We start from the raw sequence: 22,009 nt of genomic DNA, 5'->3' as shown, positions 1-22,009 counted from the left end.
ATGATCTTTGATGGGTGATGAGACTCAGGGTTGGAATAGAGCTGATAAGGTTCTGGTTGAGCCAGATTGTCTAGGGGGTGTGTAAGGTCAGAAGACTAAGATCTTGGCCTTGAGGAGTGTCAGTGTGTAGTGCCCTGATAGAGGAGGTTGCCCACAGGATGGGATGCCTGAAAAGAAGGAGGAAAACTGAGAATGTGGAGTCATGCCAACCAGCGTGTGGTTTGGACTTTCATTCAGTCTGATGTCCCACCTCTCCTTTTCCAGGGGATGGAGTTGATTTTCTGTCCTGGTTTTTGAATGCTCTACACTCAGCTCTGGGGGGCACAAAGAAGAAAAAAAAGAGTAAGTCGTGTTATTTTGTGAAGGAGAGCACTTTTTTGTTTGCTTCCTTTTGGAAACACTTTGCAACTTTTCATCCTTTCTTCTTACCTGTGTATTTTTTGTGTTAGGGTACAGTCTCTGTACACATGGGCTAAATCTTGTTCCTGAATAGTTTCCTTTCCATTTTTCTTTATTAGAGCATGCTTGTATATAATGGTATTTTTAATAAGTAGAAATGGATATGATTGTGCTCTAGAAATCCTGACCTAGTTTCAAACTGAGGGGCTGGGCAATGTGTTGTAGACATGCTGGTGGGCTGGTGGTAGCAGAGTGAAGACTTAGTGGATAGTCCTTAGGCCTGGCTGCTTCTTCCGAATAACAGACTAACAGCTAGTTTATAGAGGCTCAGACCTCGAGTCCCTGTGTTCTTAGCATCCAGGTTGGTTTAGCAGTAGTTGGACATTTTTCATGAATGCCTTAAATAACTTAGCTTAGAGACTGCTGAACCAGGTAAGTTGTTTTGGAGACCTAACGCAGTTTTCTTCTCTCTGTGTTCTGATGGTTTCTTGATGTGGGATTGTGGCCGGGTGCTCTTTTTACCAGGTGGCCCTGCCCCCTCTTTAGGTGTCTTCAGCCTGTCTGCCCCATCCATCTTGGGGAGAAGAAAGACATAGAATAATTGTTAAAAAATATTCATTTATTTGGCTGCACTAGGTCTCAGTTGCGTGTGGCATACAAACTCTTAGTTTTGGTGTGTGAGATCTAGTTTCCTGACCCGGATCGAACCAAGGCCCCTACATTGGGAGCACAGAGTCTTAGAAATCCCCTAGAGTAGTTATTTACACAAATAAGTAAAAAGGTATAATTTGGTGGTATATGTCTGTTTTTAAGTGAGAGCTTTGGGTCTTATGCTGGAAGATGCTGATTTATTTAAAAAATGTAGGAGTTGGGACTGAATTTTGGAAATGCTTTCAACACAGAAGTTGCATTTTGATTTCTGTTTGTACAGCAATTGTAACTGACGTTTTCCAGGGGTCCATGAGGATCTTCACTAAAAAACTGCCTCATCCTGATCTGGTGAGTGGCTTGGACTGGTTTATATTGCCCGAGAGGATTCAGAGTTGACAAAAAGATGCTTAGGTAACTGGTACAGCCTTTTGCTCCAGGAAGAGGTTCTGCAAGGCGCCTGCCAAGTGGCATGTCCCTTAGGTTCCTGTGTACCAGTGTGCTAAGTTTGGGAGGTGGTGGTTGATTGTACAGTTGACCTTCGAACAACACAGTTTTGAGCTGCACTAGTTCACTTATTGGAGAAGGCAATGGCACCCCACTCCAGTACTCTTGCGTGGAAAATCCCATGGACGGAGGAGCCTGGTGGGCTGCAGTCCATGGGGTCGCGAGGAGTTGGACACGACTGAGCGACTTCACTTTCACTTTTCACTTTCATGCACTGGAGAAGGAAATGGCAACCCACTCCAGTGTTCTTGCCTGGAAAATCCCAGGGATGGGGGAGCCTGGTGGGCTGCCGTCTCTGGGGTTGCACAGAGTCGGACACGACTGAAGCAACTTAGCAGCAGTTCACTTATACACGGATTTTTTTCAGTATATAAAAGCACTCTATTTACATTTAGCAGTTGGTTGAGGCTTGATCATCCGTGGAATTTGGTATCCAAGGCAGGTCCTGGAGGCAACCATAGATAAGGAGGGATGACCGATTTCAGTGTTCTGGCCGCTAGGTGGTGCTAGTTTGTTTTTCCCTAAAGCTCAGATAAACTTTCTAGATTTCAAATAGTCTGGTATTTAAATAATATCTCTATGAATATGAAAGACCAGTGTTTGCATTAATCTATAGGGATTCCCAGGTGGCTCAGTGGTAAAGAATCTGCCTGCCAATGCAGGAGACGCAGGAGATGTGGGTTCAGTCCCTGGGTTGGGACGATCCCTAGGAGAAAGAAATGGCAACCCACTCCAGTACACTTGCCTGGAAAAATCCCATGGACAGAGGAGCCTGATGGGCTACAGTCCACAGGGTCGCAAAGAGTTGGACATGACTGAGCACCCACGCATGCAAACAGGTTGTGCAAGTGCCTGTGGAATGGCACAGTCTCTTGGGTACCCCTTCTCCCTTTAACATTAAATGAAGTAAATATAAGTGTCCCAGAAACCTCATCTCTTTCCAGCTGTGGTATTCTATTTTGCTCACACTCCTTCCCTCCTTTTCCTTCTTCCTTACTTCCAGCCAGCGGAAGAGAAAGAGCAGCTGCTGCATAATGACGAGTACCAGGAGACGATGGTGGAGTCCACGTTTATGTACCTGACACTGGACCTTCCTACCGCCCCCCTGTACAAGGACGAGAAGGAGCAGCTCATTATCCCCCAGGTGCCTCTCTTCAACATCCTGGCCAAGTTCAACGGCATCACTGAGAAGGTAACCCATTTGCACACCTGCCCTGCTCATAATCCTTTCTCTCTCTTCCTCTCTCTTTTTTTAATATATCGTTTTATGATGGGGGGAGGTTGTTCTGGGTCTTTGTCACTGCCTGTGAGCTTTCTCTAGTTGTGGTGAGTGGGGGCTGTTGTCTTGTTGCATTGAGCGGGCTTCTCATTGTGGTGGCTTCTCTTACAGACTCTAGGTGTATGGACTTCAGTAGTTGTGGCTTGTGGGCTTAGTTGCCCTGTGGCATGTGGAATCTTTCCAGATTAGGGATCGAACCCGTGTCCCCTGCATTGGCAGGTGGATTCTTGACCACCATGAAAGTCCAACCTTTTCACTTTGACGTTTTTCTTTTTATACTTGAAAATCGCCACATGTGTGTAATGCATGTATTTTAAAGTGTATGGTGTTTATTGAGCCTCCCAGACTTTCTGCTGTTTTACCCTCAACTCGAATTGAAAGTGTAGTGAAAGTGTTAGTTGTTCAGTCATTTCTGACTGTTTGTGCCCCCATAGCCCACCAGGCTCCTCAGTCCATGGGATTTCCCAGGCGAAAATGCTGGACTGGGTTGCCATTTCCCTCTCCAAGGGATCTTCCTAACCCAGGGATCAATCCCAGGTCTCCTGCACTGCAGGTTGATTCTTTACCTGGGGGCTTCCCTGGTGGCTCAGCTGGTAAAGAATCCACCTGCCAAAACAAGAGATGCAAGAGATGTGAGTTTGATCCTTGGGTTGGGAAGATCCCCTGGAGAAGGAAATGGCAACCCACTCTAGTATTCTTTCCTGGAAAATTCCATGGATAGAGGAGCTTGGCAGACTACAGTCCATGGGGTCATGAAGAGTCAGACAGGATTGAGCAACTAACACTTTCACACTTCAACTTGAATTAAAGTGCCTCTGGGTAGTATAGAGAAAGGAGAGGGTATTTAGAGTAGAAACTCACAAAGGTATGAAAAACTCCCATCTTTTAAAAAATATAATGTAGATATTAAAGCAGAATAAAAACACTAAAATATAAATAAAATGAAAAAATATATTCTTACTATAAACATTACCTTTCATCAAGTTGAAAGTTTCTTTTTATCTGCAGAGTTAACTGTTTCTTGGTTTAATTCCTTTCTTCATCGTAGATAAATTTAATCCTTTTTCATTCTTTTAAACTTAAAAAAATTTTTTTTTACCTCGAAGCCTCATTCTGAACCCTTTTCCCTCTCTTTTTTAGACTCATTTCATTTGCGGGAGGTGAAAGACCTTAGGGCTTATCTAGATCTGTTTATTTTATTTGGCTTTATTTTATACTGATTTTATGTGACAGAGCTGGTGATCTAAAGTCAGATTTTTCTCTAACTTTTTCAACTATACCACATGGTCCCTATTATTACTGTTTGTTCAGATATAAGTAATATTGAGATTTCTGTGGACCCTCAGTATTGGTTTACATTTATTGTTATGATAGTATTACTTAAATCAGTGTAAACATCAATGTTGGTATACACTTTTCATACCTATAGCTTTTAAGGAAAGTACTAAATTATAACTAACTTTTATGTAAACAAAGCTTTGAAATCAATAAAACTGGTTAATAGCACTATTGTAATGTGAGTTTAGCTAAAACCTTGCTGTGTGAGTACGGTACTGATGTCCAGTCTGAAATTCCTCCCTTCCCTCCACCCCATGCTCCCAGTGTTCCCTTGTAAATTTCAGAGAAACCTTTTCACGTTAGGTTGTGGTGGTATTTAAGTGTTAACTCTGTCCTTCACTACTCTGAGATAATTAAAAATAGTGCCTCTTGATGCCAGCTTGTTCATAGACACAGATGTGGGCAGTGAAATTTCTTGGAGTTTTGATTAAGAACATTTTTTTTTTGGGGGGGGGGAGGGTTTAGCACAATATTTTATTTCAACCACACAGAGATGAGTTACTTCCTATCACCAAAAAGACATTTATTTCTATAGGGCTTATACCTATAGATCATGAGAAATTTACCAGAAAGAAGGTGTGGCTCTGGTATGTGTACTAGAGATGGAAAGTTTTTATTTCTCCAGTGCTCTCAGATTATTCATCATGTGGCAGGGAACTTAATTGTTTAAAAAGGAACAGTTTTATTGAGATATAATACACAGTAGCATACAATTTGGAGAAGGAAATGGCAACCCACTCCAGTGTTTTGCCTGGAGAATCCCATGTATGGAGAAGCCTGGTAGGCTACAGTCCATGGGGTCACACACAGTCGGACACAACTGAAGCGACTTAGCAGCATACAATTAACCTATACAAAGTTTACAGTGCAGGTTTTTTTTTTTTTTTTGCTTTACTATATTCACAGATATGGGCTACCACAGATCTGGTCCGCTTTAGAATACTTTCATCATTGATTTTTTTTTAATCACCCTTTAGTTATCATTTTAACCCCTTTGTGTCCCCCTGCCCTAGACAGCAACTAATCATTTTTGAATGACACTTGATGCTTGCAAATTTTGAAACAAACTTTGAGATCATGGTCAGTCTACAAGTTTTTGTTATGGACATGTTTTCATTTCTCTTGGCTGGATATCGGGGAGTGGAATTGCTAGGTGGTAACTCTTAGGTTTAGCCATTTGAAGAACTGTTTTCCAAAGTGACTGCACTGTCTTATATTCCCACCTCCAGTGTATGAGTGTTCCAGTTTCTCTGCATCTTCACCAGCGTTTGTTATTGTTTATCTTTGGGTTTTTGGCATCCTAGTAGGTATGAAATGGTATCTCATTATGGTTTTAATTTGTATCTCCCTGGTGATTAATTTCATGTGCTTATTTGTATATCATCTTTGGAGAAATGTTTGTTTAGATCCTTTGTGCATTTAAAAAATTAGTTTATCTTTTTATTATTGAGTTGTAAGATTTCTGTATATAGTCTCAATACCAGTCACTCATCAAATTGTATGATTTGCGAATATTTTTTCCCATTCTGTAGGTTGCATTTTTACCCTCTTGATAGTATCATTAGCAGCATAAAGGTTTTAACTTTGATGAAGTTACTTAGTTTTTCTTTTATAGTGTGGGCTTTTGCTATCCTATGTAAGAATCCATTCTTAAATCCCAGGTCATGAAAGGTTACTTCTGTGTTTTCTTCTAAGACTTTCATAGTTTTAGCTCTTACATTTCAGGCCTTTGTTGTTGTTGTTTAGTCCCTAAGTCACGTCCAGCTCTTCTGTGACTCCATGGACTGTAGCCCATCAGGCTCCTCTGTCCATGGGATTTTTCTAGGCAAGAATACTGGAGTGGGTTGCCATTTCCTTCTCCAGGGGATCTTCCCAGCCCAGGGATAGAACCCACATCTCCTGCATTGGCAGGTGGATTCTTCACCATCAGAGCCACCAAGAAAGTTCTATTGATCGGGGGATTTTTGCAGAAACTAACTAATGCCTGTGGTCAGTAAGTTTATTTTGGTTAGCCTGAGATTAATTCTGTTATTTCACTAACACTTTGTGAGTTATTACATTCAATAGTTACACCTGACACACCTGTAGAATCTTCTAATTGAATTGAAATGTTGTCTTCAGTTCACTCTTCTGTAGAAGCAAAGGAACCCTCTCCAGCACCATGAGTTTCATTTACACTTTCTGTATCAGAATCAATGACTAAGGTTTTTTGTCTTTTTGTTGGTCTAATATTCACATCATCTGAATCAGAACTATATTCCAAAGAACTGTCATCTTCTGAGACACTAGTATATATATCGCTCAGGCTATCAGAGAAAATATCTTCATAAAATTCACTGAAAGATTCTTCTTCACTCAAAATTTCATGATGCATCATTTTTGAAAATTTTTCATTGGAACAAATACCTAATAGAGCAAAATATTAATACTAATGACAATCATAAGTTGTGTAATGAACCCTTCATCGATTTTAAGCTCTAACAACTTCACATGGTGGTATTTATTGTATCACTCTCTAGAAACATACTGATATGGCTCGTGGGCTCAATAGTGTATTAAGTTAAATTTTAGTATATGGTGTAAAGTACAAAGTCTAGTTTTATTCTTTTGCATATGACTGTCTAGTTGTCTTAGCACTGTTTGTTGACAAGACAATTCTTTTCCCATTGAATGGTCTTGGCATCCTTGTTGAAAAATCATTTGACCATAGACACATGGGTTTATTTTTGGAGTCTCAATTCTGTTCCATCGATGTATATGTCTAGAACACAGTCTTGGTTATTACTACTTTGTAGTTAGTTCTGAAATTATAAACTGAACTTTCCAACTTTATTCTTCTACAAGATTGTTCTGGTTATTTTGGGTTCCTTGCAATTTTACAAATTTGAGGATCAGCTTGTGGATTTTTACAAAGAAGCCAGTTGATATTCTGACAGGGATTGTGTTGAATCTGTAGATTAGTTTGGGAGTTATTGCCAACTTAATAATAGCAGTCTTCTGATTCATAAACATGGGTTATTTTTCTATTTATTTATCTTCTTTAATTTCCTTCAATAGTGTTTTCTAGTTTTTGGAGTATAAGTTTTGAACTATTTTAATATAAATTTTTATTATTTTAATTTTTGGCTGCACTGGGTCTTCATTGTGGTGTGCAGGCTTCTCATTGCAGTGGCTTCTTTAATTGCAGAGTGCAGGCTCTAGGGCTCATGGGCTCAGTAGTTGTGGCTCATGGGCTTAGTTGTGATCTTGTGGAATCTTCCTGGACCAGAGATCGAACCCATGACCCCTGCATTGGCAGGCGGATTCTCAATCACTAGACCACCAGGGAAGCCCCCGCAGTTGATTTTTGTATATTGATTTTTGTAGCCTGCAACCTTGCCAAACTTTGAAAGTGAATTTCTTAAAATTTTCTGTATGCAAGATCATATCATCTACAGACAGAGATAGTTTTACTTCTTCTTCCTTTCTAATCTGGATACTTCATATTTGTTTAAATGTTATTACCTGATTGCTCTGGCTGGAATCTCTAGTACAGGGTTAAATAGAAGTGGAAAATGGAGATATCATATCTTGTACCTGATCTTGAGGGATAGAGTCCAGGCTTTTACCAGTAAGTATGATGTTAGCTGTGGATAACATCACATATCTGTTTTTCATAGATACCCTTTATCAGGTTGAGGAAGTTCCTTTCTGTCTCTGTTGAGTGTTTTTCTCATGATAAGGTGTCGGATTTTGTCAAATGCTTTTTTGTATCTACAGAGATGATTGTGTGGGTTTCGATTATTGCTATTTGTTGTCTTATTTTGCTACTTATTGCCTTATTTTCTTATTATTATATGATACGGTATATTATATTAATTGATTTTTGGATGTTAAGCCACCTTTGTATTCCTGAATAAATCATACTTAGTCATGTATAATTGGTATATAATTCTTTGTTGTTGTTTATGTTGGAATTGGTTTACTAGTATTTTGTTGAGGAATTTTGCATCCATATTCATAGAAATACTGATCTGTAGCTGTGCCTAGTTTTGGTATCAGGGTAATGTTGACCTCATGAAAGGAGTTGGGAAGTATTCCCTCCTTTTATTTTGGAAAAGTGTTTGAAAAATTGGTGTAATTTCTTTAAATGTTTGGTAGAAAATACCAGTGAAGAAATTTGGGCCTGGGCTTTTCTTCATGGGTAGTTTTTTAACAACTAATTTAATTTCTTTACTTGTTGTAGGTTTATTCAGATTGTTTCTTTTCAAGTTTTGGTAGTTTGAGTCTTTCTAGGAATTTATCCATTTCATCTGACTTATCTACTATTTTAGCATACAGTTGTTTATAGTGTTCCTTTATAATCATTTTTATTTCTGTAAAGTTCCTAGTAATGTTCCCTTTGTCATTTTTGATTCTAGTAATTTGAATTTTTTTCTTGTTCAACTAACTAAAGGCTAGGTTTTGTTGATTTTTCTGAAATGTTTTTCTATTCTGTGTTTTTTTAACTTGTGGTCTGATTTTTTTTTTCTTTTTTCTGCTTGCTTTAGGTTTAGTTTGCTTTTCTCCCAATGTTTTAAGGTGGAAGGTTATTGATTTGAGATCTTATTTTCAATCTAGGCATTTACAACTAAGTTTACCTCTTGACCACTGCTTTAGCTACATCCCATAAGTTTTTAAATGTTGTGTCTTCATTTTTATTCATCTTGAATTCTTTCCTAATTTCTCTTTTTATTTTTTATTTAACCTATTGCTTATTAAGGAATGTATTGTTTAATCTCCGTATATTTGTGAGTTTTGCAGGTTTCTTTCTGTTGCTGATTTCTGTTAATAATTTCACCCCATTGTGGTCAGAGAACACACTTTGTATTGTTTGTATATTTTGTGTTTGTTGAAGTTTGTTTTACGGGCTGGCATACGGTCTTTGCTGGAGACCATTCCATGTGCACTTGAGAAGAGTGTACATTATGCTGATGGCGGTGCAGCTTTAGGCCTAATTATAATGTTGCTCAGGTCTTCTGTTTCTTCTGCCTGGTTGTCTGTCCACTGTTGAAAGTGAGATATTCAAGTCCTGAGTGAGGCCTCAGTTAAGTGTTGCTCAACAGACTGTACTTGACCTACAAGTCTCGGGGCCTTGGAGGAGGAAGGAACGTGGAATGTCAGTTGACAGCTCTTCTGGAAAACCCTCAGTGTTAAAGGGCTCCTTGTTGGTCACAGGTGCCTGTTCCATGGTGCATGTGTCTGATGGTCAAATGGTCAGGACATTCTTCTTTATTTTGAATTAAGTGAAACTCTTATTTTTTTTTTAGGGGCTTTCCAGGTGGCTCAGAGGTAAAGAATCTGTCTAGCAATGCAGGAAACATGGGTTCGATCCTTGGATCAGGAAGATCCCCTGGAGAAGGATATGGCAGTCCACTCCAGTATTCTTGCCTGGAAAATCCCATGTACAGAGGAGCCTGGTGTGCTATAGTCCCTGGGGTCACAAAGAATCGGATACGATTGATGGACTAAACTAACAACAACTCATGGTTTTTAAATTCTGAACTTTTAACACATCCTCTTTTTCACTTGACATTTTTGTTTTCCTTATAGAAACAAAAACCTATATTATATGGTTAGAGTTCAACAGTTTGGTCACGTGCTGGCTGAAACACAGCCCACAGATGAGGTATTTCAGCTTTGGCCAAACAGCTGTTCTTAACCCTTGCAGGTGGTTGCTGGGGTCAGGTGTCTTCTGGATTCTATTGGAAGACAAAATTCTATTAAAAAACCCAAACCAAGCCAAAACAAAACTTGTGTTCCTGCTCTAATGCTCCAACACTAACTTGATCATTTTCTTTGCTCTCTCTAGGAATATAAGACCTACAAGGAGAACTTTCTGAAGCGCTTCCAGCTCACCAAGCTGCCTCCATATCTAATCTTTTGTATTAAGAGATTCACTAAGAACAATTTCTTTGTGGAGAAGAATCCGACTATTGTCAACTTCCCGATTACGTGAGTGTTCCCCTCCCACACTTCCTATTAGGGGCGTGAGCTTGAGTTCCTTTTTTATTTCTTTGTGCCACTCTTAATATTGGACCATCTTAGTTGGAGATTGTAAGGAACCTACCTACACTATATAAGTTAAGGTTTCTATGGGAAGGATACAAACATTTTAGGGACCTCAAAGATGAATGTTTACTTGGAGGCAATTCCCCTTTTGTCTTCTCTCCTGTTGCCTGCTGGGAATTGTAGTCTTTCAGTATAAGGATGAACAGTCGGTAAAAGTAGGACAGGTAGGCTTTTCCTCGCTTTGAAGGTAATCTTGAATAGTTAGTCTGTACGTCTGTCTGCCTATCATTGCATCTTGTATGCTATGGTTAGTTAACTGTGGACAGTGGGTAATAATGAGAAAACAGAAAGAGAAATTAAGGAAACCATTCCATTCACCATTGCAATGGAAAGAATAAAATACTTAGGAATATATCTACCTAAAGAAACTAAAGACCTATATATAGAAAACTATAAAACACTGGTGAAAGAAATCAAAGAGGACACTAACAGATGGAGAAATATACCATGTTCATGGATTGGAAGAATCAATATAGTGAAAATATACTACCCAAAGCAATCTATAGATTCAATGCAATCCCCATCAAGCTACCAACAGCATTCTTTACAGAGCTAGAACAAATAATTTCACAATTTGTATGGAAATACAAAAAACCTCGAATAGCCAAAGCGATCTTGAGAAAGAAGAATGGAACTGGAGGAATCAACCTACCTGACTTCAGGCTCTACTACAAAGCCACAGTTATCAAGACAGTATGGTACTGGCACAAAGACAGAAATATAGATCAATGGAACAAAATAGAAAGCCGAGAGATAAATCCACGCACATATGGACACCTTATCTTTGACAAAGGAGGCAAGAATATACAATGGCTTAAAGACAATCTCTTTAACAAGTGGTGCTGGGAAATCTGGTCAACCACTTGTAAAAGAATGAAACTAGAACACTTTCTAACACCATACACAAAAATAAACTCAAAATGGATTAAAGATCTAAATGTAAGACCAGAAACTATAAAACTCCTAGAGGAGAACATAGGCAAAACACTCTCTGACATACATCACAGCAGGATCCTCTATGACCCACCTCCCAGAATATTGGAAATAAAAGCAAAAATAAACAAATGAGACCTAATTAACCTTAAAAGCTTCTGCACATCAAAGGAAACTATTAGCAAGGTGAAAAGACAGCCTTCAGAATGGGAGAAGATAATAGCAAATGAAGCAACTGACAAACAACTAATCTCGAGAATATACAAGCAACTCCTACAGCTCAACTCCAGAAAAATAAATGACCCAATCAAAAAATGGGCCAAAGAACTAAATAGACATTTCTCCAAAGAAGACATAGAGATGGCTAACAAACACATGAAAAGATGCTCAACATCACTCATTATCAGAGAAATGCAAATCAAAACCACTATGAGGTACCATTTCACACCAGTCAGAATGGCTGCGATCCAAAAGTCTACAAGTAATAAATGCTGGAGAGGGTGTGGAGAAAAGGGAACCCTCTTACACTGTTGGTGGGAATGCAAACTAGTACAGCCACTATGGAGAACAGTGTGGAGATTCCTTAAAAAACTGGAAATAGACCTGCCTTATGATCCAGCAATCCCACTGCTGGGCATACACACTGAGGAAACCAGAAGGGAAAGAGACACGTGTACCCCAATGTTCATCGCAGCACTGTTTATAATAGCCAGGACATGGAAGCAACCTAGATGTCCCTCAGCAGATGAATGGATAAGAAAGCGGTGGTACATATACACAATGGAGTATTATTCAGCCATTAAAAAGAATGCATTTGAATCAGTTCTAATGAGGTGGATGAAACTGGAGCCTATTATACAGAGTGAAGTAAGCCAGAAAGAAAAACACCAATACAGTATACTAACGCATATATATGGAATTTAGAAAGATGGTAACAATAACCCTGTGTACGAGACAGCAAAAGAGACACTGATGTATAGAACAGTCTTATGGACTCTGTGAGAGAGGGAGAGGGTGGGAAGATTTGGGAGAATGGCATTGAAACTTGTAAAATATCATGTATGAAACGAGTTGCCAGTCCAGGTTCGATGCACGATACTGGATGCTTGGGGCTGGTGCACTGGGACGACCCAGAGGGATGGAATGGGGAGGGAGGAGGGAGGAGGGTTCAGGATGGGGAACACATGTATACCTGTGGCGGATTCATTTTGATATTTGGCAAAACTAATACAGTTATGTAAAGTTTAAAAATAAAATAAAATTAAAAAAAAAAAAAAAAGTGTGGACAGTGGGGATGACTCTAGATTTGCCTTACTGTCTTGGAACCCTACTATCTTATTTCTTCGCTAGAGGATAAAGTCTGGAATGTGTTCAATTTCTGCCTATTGATGACAAAGTTATACATTTTGATGTATAGTCTTATTTTTAATTGACCATGCAGTTGTCTTTTTGCAGATATTTATATGTTTTTTTTTCAATATGTGTCCTTTATTTTTTTTTATTGGAGTATATTTGCTTTACAGTTTTGCATTAGTTTCTGCTGTACAGTGAAGTGAATCAGCCATGTGCATACATATATCCCCTCCCTCTTGGACCTCCCTCTCACATCCCACTCCATCCCCTGCTTTAGGTCATCCCAGAGCATGGAGCTGAGCACCCTGTGCTATAGAGCAGCTTCTTACTAGCTGCTTTACAAATGGCAGTGTATTTATGTCATCAGTCCTAATCTTTCAGTTCATCCCACCCTCTCCTTCCTCTTCTCCCCCTACGCCCGTGTCCACATGTCTGCTCTGTGCATCTGCGTCTCTGTTTATGAGTATTTTAATGGGGAATTTGGAGGAGCTGTAGAAGGCTCCTGCAAGACCCTTTTGGGGGTAAACAGTTGGTTTTTAGTTCCCAAGAGACCAGACCACAGAGAGGCTTGGTGGTGGGGCTGGCAGGAAGAAAGGTGCATCTGTGTGTGGGCTTTTAGATAAGGTAGGAGCCCTAACATGATTTCTTGCTGGAAGGATTTGAATGGTTAGAAGATAGGATTACCATGCTGTTTAGCTCAGAAGTGTAGTTATTTTTAAACCTCAGAAAGTAGTTTGGGGGCTGTAATGGGCAAATGGTCATCTCCTTCTCTTGTCTTTCTCCCTCCATCCGCTCCAGTTGCCCAGACTGAGCTACCAGTGTTTTCCTTTGAAAATAGTGCCAATTCTTAATTCTGTGTAGCATTTAAGAGGGTAGCAACTTAAAGAAGTCTTGAGTTCTGTGTTGTTCTAGCCGGGTGGCCTTGCGCAGGTCATTTGTATACTCTCTCCAGGATTAAATGAGAGGCCTGGACTAGACGAGCCCTAGGGATCCTTCCAAGTGTAACATTTTATTATTTCTGGTTCCATCATCACCAAGACTCTGAGAACAGTGGTGGATGAGGAGAGAAAACCTTTGTAGTAGTTAGGGTTATAGGAGAATTTCTTTCTCTCTTTTCATGCACTTTTCTTCCTGTTCTTCTCCAATATCTTGTTTATGTGACAAGTAGAATGAAATCTGGGAATATGAAGGCCAGCTGTCTGCTAACTTGAGTAGGATCACAGAGGGGCTTTCTCTGAAAGACTAGGGGTTTTAATTCAGAGCTGGACTTTGGTGAATTGCTGCAGTCACCAGTCTGTTCCTAGAAGGAAGGAGCCCTCTTTACTCTAGGGCAGCTCCCGAGGCAGGACTGTGTGTTGATGGTAGTTCCTGCTCAGTCAGCACAGAAATTTCCTTTCACTGGTAGGAAGTTTCTTTTATATTAGGGACCTGGAATATGTGTATTTTGCCACCAGTTACATTTGGATTTTTGGCCACTGTGCCTTCAGTAGCTTGTCTGTCAGAAAGCTTTGGAGAAGTTGAGAAAAAGATTACTTTCCCACTAGTCCGATGGAGACCATCACACTGTGTGACTCCTGGAAACCTAGACTTGGATTATCAATGCACTGTCATCACTCTTAGACTGATACAGCTCTCATCACGCTCAAGTCCCCATTTGAAAAACCCTTCGTCAGATCTAATTCTTCTCCTGTGTTCATAGTAGAGATCCATCAGACGTGCAGTGACTAGTGGCCCTCTGCTTGTTTGGAGATCGGGTTTCTGGGGCACAGGTGTAAAGTTTCACTTCCAGCTAGTTAGGTGGTCTCAACATTGAACTGTTTTATGGGGGGACAAATAGGGTTTTCCCCATTGACTGTTTTGTAAAGCAAAATGATTTAACATCAATTTATTCCCTTTTGCCACTGAGACAGTTTGGGTTCAGTCAAGAAATTTTTGAGTATATATACTTCTGAAGACTTTTCTAGGACTTGTTCAAAGAAGTCCAAACAGCTGTTGTTAAAGCTGAGAAGACAGTATGAGAAGTCAGTTCTTAGCAGCTGGCAGGCATTTTGGCTCTCTTGAGCCCTCATTGGTTTCCTCAGACTCATATCTAAAATGTATTTTAACAGTGGCTGTTTAGGGACTTCCCTGGCAGTCCAGTGGTTAGGACTTAGCATTTTCACTGTGTTCCACAGTTGGGGAACCGAGATCCTGCAAGCTGTGTGGCAGGGCCAAAAAAAATCCCCAAAGCCCCAAAACAACAATGACTATTTATTGCAGTCTATATGGTTCGCTGTCACTCTGGAAATAAGTAGCTATCCTTAACACATGGAAAGCTGCATAATACAGTTAGAAGAAAGTTGCCTGCTTATTATTAATACATGGTTTACACTGACATTTTTTTGTATTTTTGGACAGATGATATATTCATAAATTCATAGTGTAAAATTCAAAAGGAGATACATATCTAGAAGTGATCCCTGGATGTGACCACTGTTAGCATTTATTGTAAATCCTTCTTAACATGATAGCGCTGTGTTTCATGTTATGAGTGGTAGCACAGCAGACAGTTCTAGAGGTGAGAAAAAGGATATAATCTCTCTTGGGCTTCCCAGGTGACTCAGTAGTAAAGAATCTGCCTGCCAGTGCAGGAGATGTGGGTTCAATCCTTGGGTTGGAAAGATCCCCTGGAGAAGAGAATGGCAACCCACTCCAGTATTCTTACCTGGAGAATCCCATGGACAGAGGAGCCTGGCGGGCCACAGTCCATGGGGTCACAAAGTGTTGGACACAACAGAGTGACTGAGCACACACATACTGTCTCTTATTCTATCTTGTATTTAAATTTTTATAAATATTTGTAGGCATCAGAAGGTTATATTTTTCCTGAAAATAGTGTAGTTAGTTAGCTTTCTCTTAATAGTCACGTTAACTGTCAATCTACTTCCCTATTTGAAAGTTCTTGGTAATTGTCATTGCCGTCTTCACAGTAAGCCTGTATTATAGCTCTTGACTTCATAAAAACTGGTACACATTTATACCACATTTATACATCAACTGATAGAATTCAACAAATAAAACACAAAAGGAGGTTTTATTCCAAGTACATCAAGAATGCTTCTCTGTGTTTAAAAAAATGAGTGTTCAAGTGTTAAAAATAAATTTGATGTTTTTAAGTTCCAATTGAAGGAACCTAGTCAGTAGTCTCTATTGACAACCAGAACTGAGAAATTTGGAAGCTGTGGGGGAGTCAAGGTGGGTTCCATAAAGGAGAGAAAGCTGGATGGGAAAAGGATAAAGCTTTTCAAAGCAGAAAAGAGGGCAGGTAACTCTTGGATCTTGCTGCTTCTCCAGTGCCTGGTTTCTGCTGCATTTCCTAGTCTGAAACCTTGAATCAATTAGTCCCCTTTTTGTACTTGGGCTGCCCAAGGTGTTCTGTTACTTGTAATCATTCTGCCTATTTGACTAAAGGCAAAATAATCAAATAAACACAGTCCCATAAAATCAAAGAAAAAAACAAATCTGAGTGATCTGCCTGGTTTGCCATATTTAAAAAAATTAAATGATATATTTATTTTGGCTGTGCTAGGCCTTTGTTGCTGTGCATGGGCTTTCCCTAGTTGTGGCAAGCAGGGGCTACTCTGGTTGCGGCACAGGAGCTTCTCATTGTGGTAACTTCTCCTGTTGTGGAGCACGGGCTCTAGAGCTTCAGTTGCGGCTCGTGGGCTTAGTAGGTGCAGATCACAACTTAGGGGTGGCTTACTTGCCTGGCAACACGTGGAATCTTCCTGGACCAGAGATCGAACCCATGTCCCCTGCATTGGCAGGTGGATTCTTAACCACTGGACCACCAGGGAAGTCCTGTTTTGCCACACTGAAATTGTTACAGTGATTGTATACAGTGATAACTGACATGATCGGGTGAGCAGGCTTCTATAGGCTGAGTCCAGAGACCACGTACCCCCTGAACACTGCCACTGCAGCCGATTCCCTGACAGAGCAGAGGGTGAGGCGGTTACCCTTGTTCTCATCTCAGAGGAGATGGTGACTCTCATTCTCATATAGAAGAGCCTTAGCTTATGTCACCTGCTTAAACTTACATACAGCTCCGAGGTGACAGAGCCTCGATTCCAGCTCAGGTCTGAATGACTCCAAGCTGTGTACTTTAGACTGCTAGGTATGCATTAATTTTTATTTTTGAATATTTTTTGTCCATGCCTTGTGGCTTGAAGGATTGTAGTTCCCCAGTCAGGGACTGAACCAGGGCCCTCAGCAGTGAAATCATGGAGTCTGTCCACAAGACTACCAGGCATGACTCCCCTAGGCATGCTATTAATTTTTTTATTTTTAAAATTTTAATTAAAAATATTATTTATTTGGCTGTGCAGGGTCTTAGTTGCAGCATGCAGGATCTTTCAGTTGCAGGATCTTTAGCTGCAGCATGCAAACTCTTAGTTGCGGCGTGTGGGATCTAGTTCCCTGACCAGGGGTTTAACCCGGGCCCCCTGCATTGGGAGTGCAGAGTCTTAGCCACTGGACCACCAGGAACATCTTTTAATTAATTAATTAATTAATTTATGGCTGCACTGGGTCTTTATTCCTGCATGTGGGCTTTCTCTAGTTGCAGTGAGAGGGGGGCTACTTTTTAGTTGCGGTGGGCCGGCTTCTCACTTTTGTAGTTCTCTTGCATAGAACAGGCTCTAGGGCGCCTGGCTTCAGTAGTTGAGGCCTGTGGGCTCAATAGTTGTGGCACACAGGCTTAGTTGCTCCGCGGCTTGTGGGATTTTCCCAGACCAGGGATTGAACCTGTGTCTCCTGCATTGACGGGCAGATTCTTTCCCACTGAGCCACCAGGGAAGCCCTCAGTTCAGTTCAGTTCAGTGCTCAGTTGTGTAAGACTCTTTGCGACCCCATGAATCACAGCACGCCAGGCCTCCCTGTCCATCACCAACTCCCGGAGTTCACTCAGACTCACGTCCATCGAGTCAGTGATGCCATCCAGCCATCTCATCCTCTGTCGTCCCCTTCTCCTCCTAGGCATGCTTTTAAAATATGCTTTTCCCATAGAGCCAGTCTTCCTAATTTGACCCATTTTTGTGGCAAACTGTAAATTTCCACAAACCTGGGCTCTGTAGCTATTCAAGCCCACCTAGATCCAAGTTCCTGAAATAGGGTTCCACAGCTTCGTGGTCCATTTAGGGAGGACAGTTAACCTCTACAGGGCTAACCTCGTAGGCTTTGTCTGATCTTCACTTTATTTTCATCATCCTCAGAAATGTGGACCTGAGAGAGTATTTGTCTGAAGAAGTGCAGGCAGTGCACAAGAATACCACCTACGACCTCATCGCCAACATTGTACACGACGGCAAACCCTCCGAGGGCTCCTACCGGATCCACGTGCTCCACCATGTGAGTAGGGCTGACTTCTCACTGTGCAGAGTGGCAGAAGCCGGTGGTGTTCCCTTGGCCTTTTGGAAGGCAGCTCCTTTCAGTTTGCTCTTTCTTGTCCTTGACTTTGGGATTCTGTAAGAAACAGAGTTGTCAGTGACCAGTTTAAGGCAGCTGTTCTCAATTTTGGCTGCACGTGGGACTTCCCTGGGGGCAGGTTTTAGACTGCTGAAGCCTGGGCCATCCCAGACCAGTTACGTGAAAACACTGTAATTTGTGCCTGTTGATTTTCCACTGGGGCATAGGCCAGAGATGCTGCTGAATGTCTTCCAATGCACAGGCAGCCCCCACAGCAAAGAGTTTTCTGGTCCAAAATGTTGGAGTTAAGACTTGATTAGATTTTCTGGAGGTGAGAACCAGGCATCTTGATGGTTTTAAAATTCTCAGATTTCCAGTGTGTAGCCAAGATTGAGAAGCACTGTCCTAGACTAGCACCTGCCACCTAAAGTGCCTTGGATTCACAGCATTGACATCACATGAGAACTCGTTAGAAATTGTAGAATCTCAGACCCTTCGCATACCTCCTGAATCACAGTCTACCTGTTAACAAGACCCTCTGAAGGGTATGAAATTAAAGTTTACAAAGCACTGGTAGAGAAGTTCCCTTTCAGCTAAAACAAATTTTGTGAATTTGCTGATAATGGGGGAAACATGTGCTTAGGATGTATTTGGTGATACAGATTACTGGCACAAATTGCTCTAACTTGATGAGTCTTCTGAGAATCCGGGTTTAATGATAACCGGCTTTTCTCTGCCAAGCACTTAGCCATGTGCTAGATGGTATGCCACATACTTCATGTATGCTCATCTTGTTTATGTCCCTAAACACACTTCCAGGACAGGTGTTAATACCATCTTTTTACAAGTGAGGAACCTAGCTTAGAGTTGGAGTAACTGATCTGAAGTTAGAAGAGTTGGCATTGGAACCTGAATACTCGGTTTCACTGTGTTCTTATTAACCAGTCCTCACACCAGGAATAGGGGTTTTCATTATGGGATCCTGAGCTTTTGTTGTGTATCTTATTTGAACTACTGGAATATCCAGAATAACCGGAATATATTTGTCTTTGGCATTTCTTGAAAGTTTGGATGGATGAGGCAGGTGAGCTTCCAGAAGTATCTCTGCCATAATCCAGAAACTTGTTTTCCTCTTTGTTTATAGAAGAATGAAGTGAGGTAGGTGTTGTTATATTTGCAGCACTGCTTCTTAGGCCAAAGGAAACAGGTTAGTATGAGGGACAGTGTCCACCAAGGAGTCTTTCTGTCCAGCTCTTGCCGTGTCCTCTGGGGCAGGGGTGGGAATGTCCATTTTTGGTTAATGCTGCACCTTCTAAGTGAATGTGTTGATCTGTCACTTCAGAGCAGCAAGGGGACATCTCAGGTGAGGTGTAGGGGCTTCCTCTTCTTTCTCTGTGTTGTCCTCCTAGTCTCTTCCTAAAAGACGAACAGTGTTTGAGACTCCACTGTGCTTTAAGGAGTCCTCAGCAGGACTTGTTTGTCAAGATCAACACCCTAAAAGCTTTTGACATTGAATGATGCCCAGCAGAGGCCTTGTACTTTCTTTCTTAGAACTCTTGCTGGGTGATGGTCTAGTGACTATTCTGACTTTTCTAGCTTTTGGCTGCATCTCTTTCCCTCTAAAACTCTATTGGTTTCTGGGAGCAAACTGACCTAGCCCTTCATACTCCTTGCAGGGGACAGGCAAATGGTATGAATTACAGGACCTCCAGGTGACCGACATCCTTCCCCAGATGATCACACTGTCGGAGGCTTACATTCAGGTGGGTTGGCTTCACTCGATGAGCGTGGAGGTGACGGGGTGTGGGAGCTGGTGAGAGAAGTGTTATGGGTGAAGGCAGGGAGTGGGACTGAGTTGGCTTGGGTGCCTTTCGACATGCAGTGGGGAGAGAGGCGGGGCCAGGAGTGAGCTTCAGTGAAGAGAAGGACGGGAAAGCAGGGACGAGTTATGAGTGAGCAAGGAGGTTCTCTGTGTGCGGTCAGCCAGGTCAGGTTTGCAAGTGTGTGGTCTGATTTCAAGGAGGAAGAGCTCAGAATCATCTGGAGTCATCTCTGAAGCTCTCCCCAGTTCCCTAGGCAAAGTCAGCACTCTTTGTGACCCCACAGCACTGTCCCATGTCTATGGAGCAGCAGCTGCATGTTTTAACTGTCCTGTCCACTGTGTTGGGAGTTCAAGGAGCTGAGGGGCTCTATCTTCTCTTTCTTCTTTTTTTAAAAAATTTTTACTTTTTGGCCACACTGTGCAGCATATGGCATCTTATTTCCCCAACCAGGCATCGAACCCATGCCCTCTGCAGTGGAAGTGCAGCGTCTTAACCACTGGACCTCCAAGGAAGTCCCCCTGTCTTCTCTTTCTAACTGTCCTAGTCTCTGCAGAGAAGGAAGACTGAGGCTAAGAGAAGGCCACAGCTTTATAAAAAAGAGAGATACTGCTTGTTCCAAGGAGAACTCTTTCCTTGGTGACTTTGTTTGAAGTTGTAGGCCTGACTGTTAGTCCTTTTTCAGAAAAGGAGTTTGGAATGGGAAGAGAGGATGGGTAGAAAAGTGAAAATTAAATGAAAGGGAATTTTCTGAAAGATTATGAGTTAGTTTTAGGGGACTTAGCAAATATGCATTGGGGTGATAGTTTGCTCATTTCCTAGCACAGATTTAGGTGCATGATAAATATTTGTGGATGGAACACAGGCTCCTAAGTATTCATTGTATTCATTTCTTACAGATTTGGAAGAGGCGAGATAATGATGAAACCAACCAGCAGGGGGCATGAAGGAGGCGTTTAGAACTTTGCTCCCAAGGGCTTTGGCCGACGTCATCGTGAGCACAGGTGGATGGCACAAGCCCCTGAGCCAGCGCTGTGTTCTGGCTCTTACCAGAGCATCCGTGGTCCATCTGCCTCGGATGGCTCCGTGCTGTCACTCAGCTGGTCTTTGATCATTTACAGTAGATTGGTGCCCCTTTCTCCTCCCTGGCTAGCTCCCTTCTAGCAGGCCAGAACTCTTTTACAGATGTATGTAATTTATTTCTGAATAGCCAGGAATACTAAAGGACTAGATGGGTTTCTTTGAAGCATCAAAGCCTCAGTATTATAGGAATTAGAGCTTGAAGCCAGTAACACCCTTCTTCCATCACAGGTAGTTTTCCTGTGGTTCTCTTCATTTCTTGATATGTGTTTGGGGATGGATTAAATGTTTTCCTGTTTTTAAACCAGCCTCTTGTTTCATATCATTCCCTTGGGCTTCTGCCTAAGGGGGGATTAAAAAGAAAGTCCTCATGAACCGTCTCCCCTACGATCTTTCACCTGGTGGACATCACGCTTGTCTCTTCCTGTCAGCCTGAGCGTGGCGTGTCAGTTAGAATGCACCCATCCTCTGAGTAAGACAGAATCTGACTCAGAGATGAATCACTATCAGTCTTAGCTGGAACTCTGGAAGTGGGCAGTATCAGCCTGCAGTGCAGGGCTTCATGAGGAATGACAGGGAAGCAGGCAGGAAGAGTGTCTGACCACAGGACAGCTCTCAGAACGTCTCAGCCAGGCCAGCTGGGAGCTCGGAGCACAGAAACGTCAAGCAGAAGTGGTTTTTGGCCAAGCTTACTCATGGAGGAAGTGTGGCCTAGGCCTGGGCACTGTTGCAGACCTGAAGATACAGCGATCTGGAGATACAAGTGTGGGTGGCAGCCAGTCAGCTGCAGCAAGTTCTCTGTGTGGCAGGTCAGAGCCCTGCACCTCGGGCTGCCATTCTTTGCTTCCAGGACACAATAGAGTCATCCCTCAGTATCCTCGGGACCTTGGTTCCAGGACAGCCCTGGACACCAAATTCTGAGGAGGCTCCAGTCCCTTATATAAAATGGTATAGTGTTCACACATAACCTGCGCACATCCTCCAGTCTACTTTACGTCACCTCTGGATTACTTATGATGCCTAATACAATGTAAATGCTCGGTAAATAGTTACCAGGCATATGGCAAGTTCAAGTTTTACTTTTTGGAAACTTCTGGAATTTTTTCACCCTGAATAT

The 22,009-nt window shown here is 41.7% G+C and overlaps 1 protein-coding gene across 1 annotated transcript in view; it reads left to right on the top strand.

Moving 5' to 3' along the window:
* Positions 1–21,199, top strand: part of USP39 (ubiquitin specific peptidase 39) — a 37,931-nt gene extending 16,732 nt beyond the window's left edge. Inside the window, exons 7-13 of the mRNA XM_055540338.1 lie at positions 265–342; positions 1,331–1,398; positions 2,558–2,746; positions 10,002–10,144; positions 17,800–17,935; positions 19,669–19,755; positions 20,712–21,199. Of these exons, the coding sequence (XP_055396313.1) occupies positions 265–342; positions 1,331–1,398; positions 2,558–2,746; positions 10,002–10,144; positions 17,800–17,935; positions 19,669–19,755; positions 20,712–20,759 (749 nt within the window). The 3' untranslated portion in view covers positions 20,760–21,199. The remainder of the gene's footprint in view (positions 1–264; positions 343–1,330; positions 1,399–2,557; positions 2,747–10,001; positions 10,145–17,799; positions 17,936–19,668; positions 19,756–20,711) is intronic.
* Positions 21,200–22,009: the final 810 nt, after the last annotated feature.

This window comes from Bubalus kerabau, chromosome 11 (genome assembly GCF_029407905.1).
Source record: "Bubalus kerabau isolate K-KA32 ecotype Philippines breed swamp buffalo chromosome 11, PCC_UOA_SB_1v2, whole genome shotgun sequence".
Lineage (NCBI taxonomy): Eukaryota > Metazoa > Chordata > Mammalia > Artiodactyla > Bovidae > Bubalus > Bubalus kerabau.
Note: the sequence above shows the minus strand (reverse complement) of the source record. Positions and strands in the feature narration are given on the sequence as shown.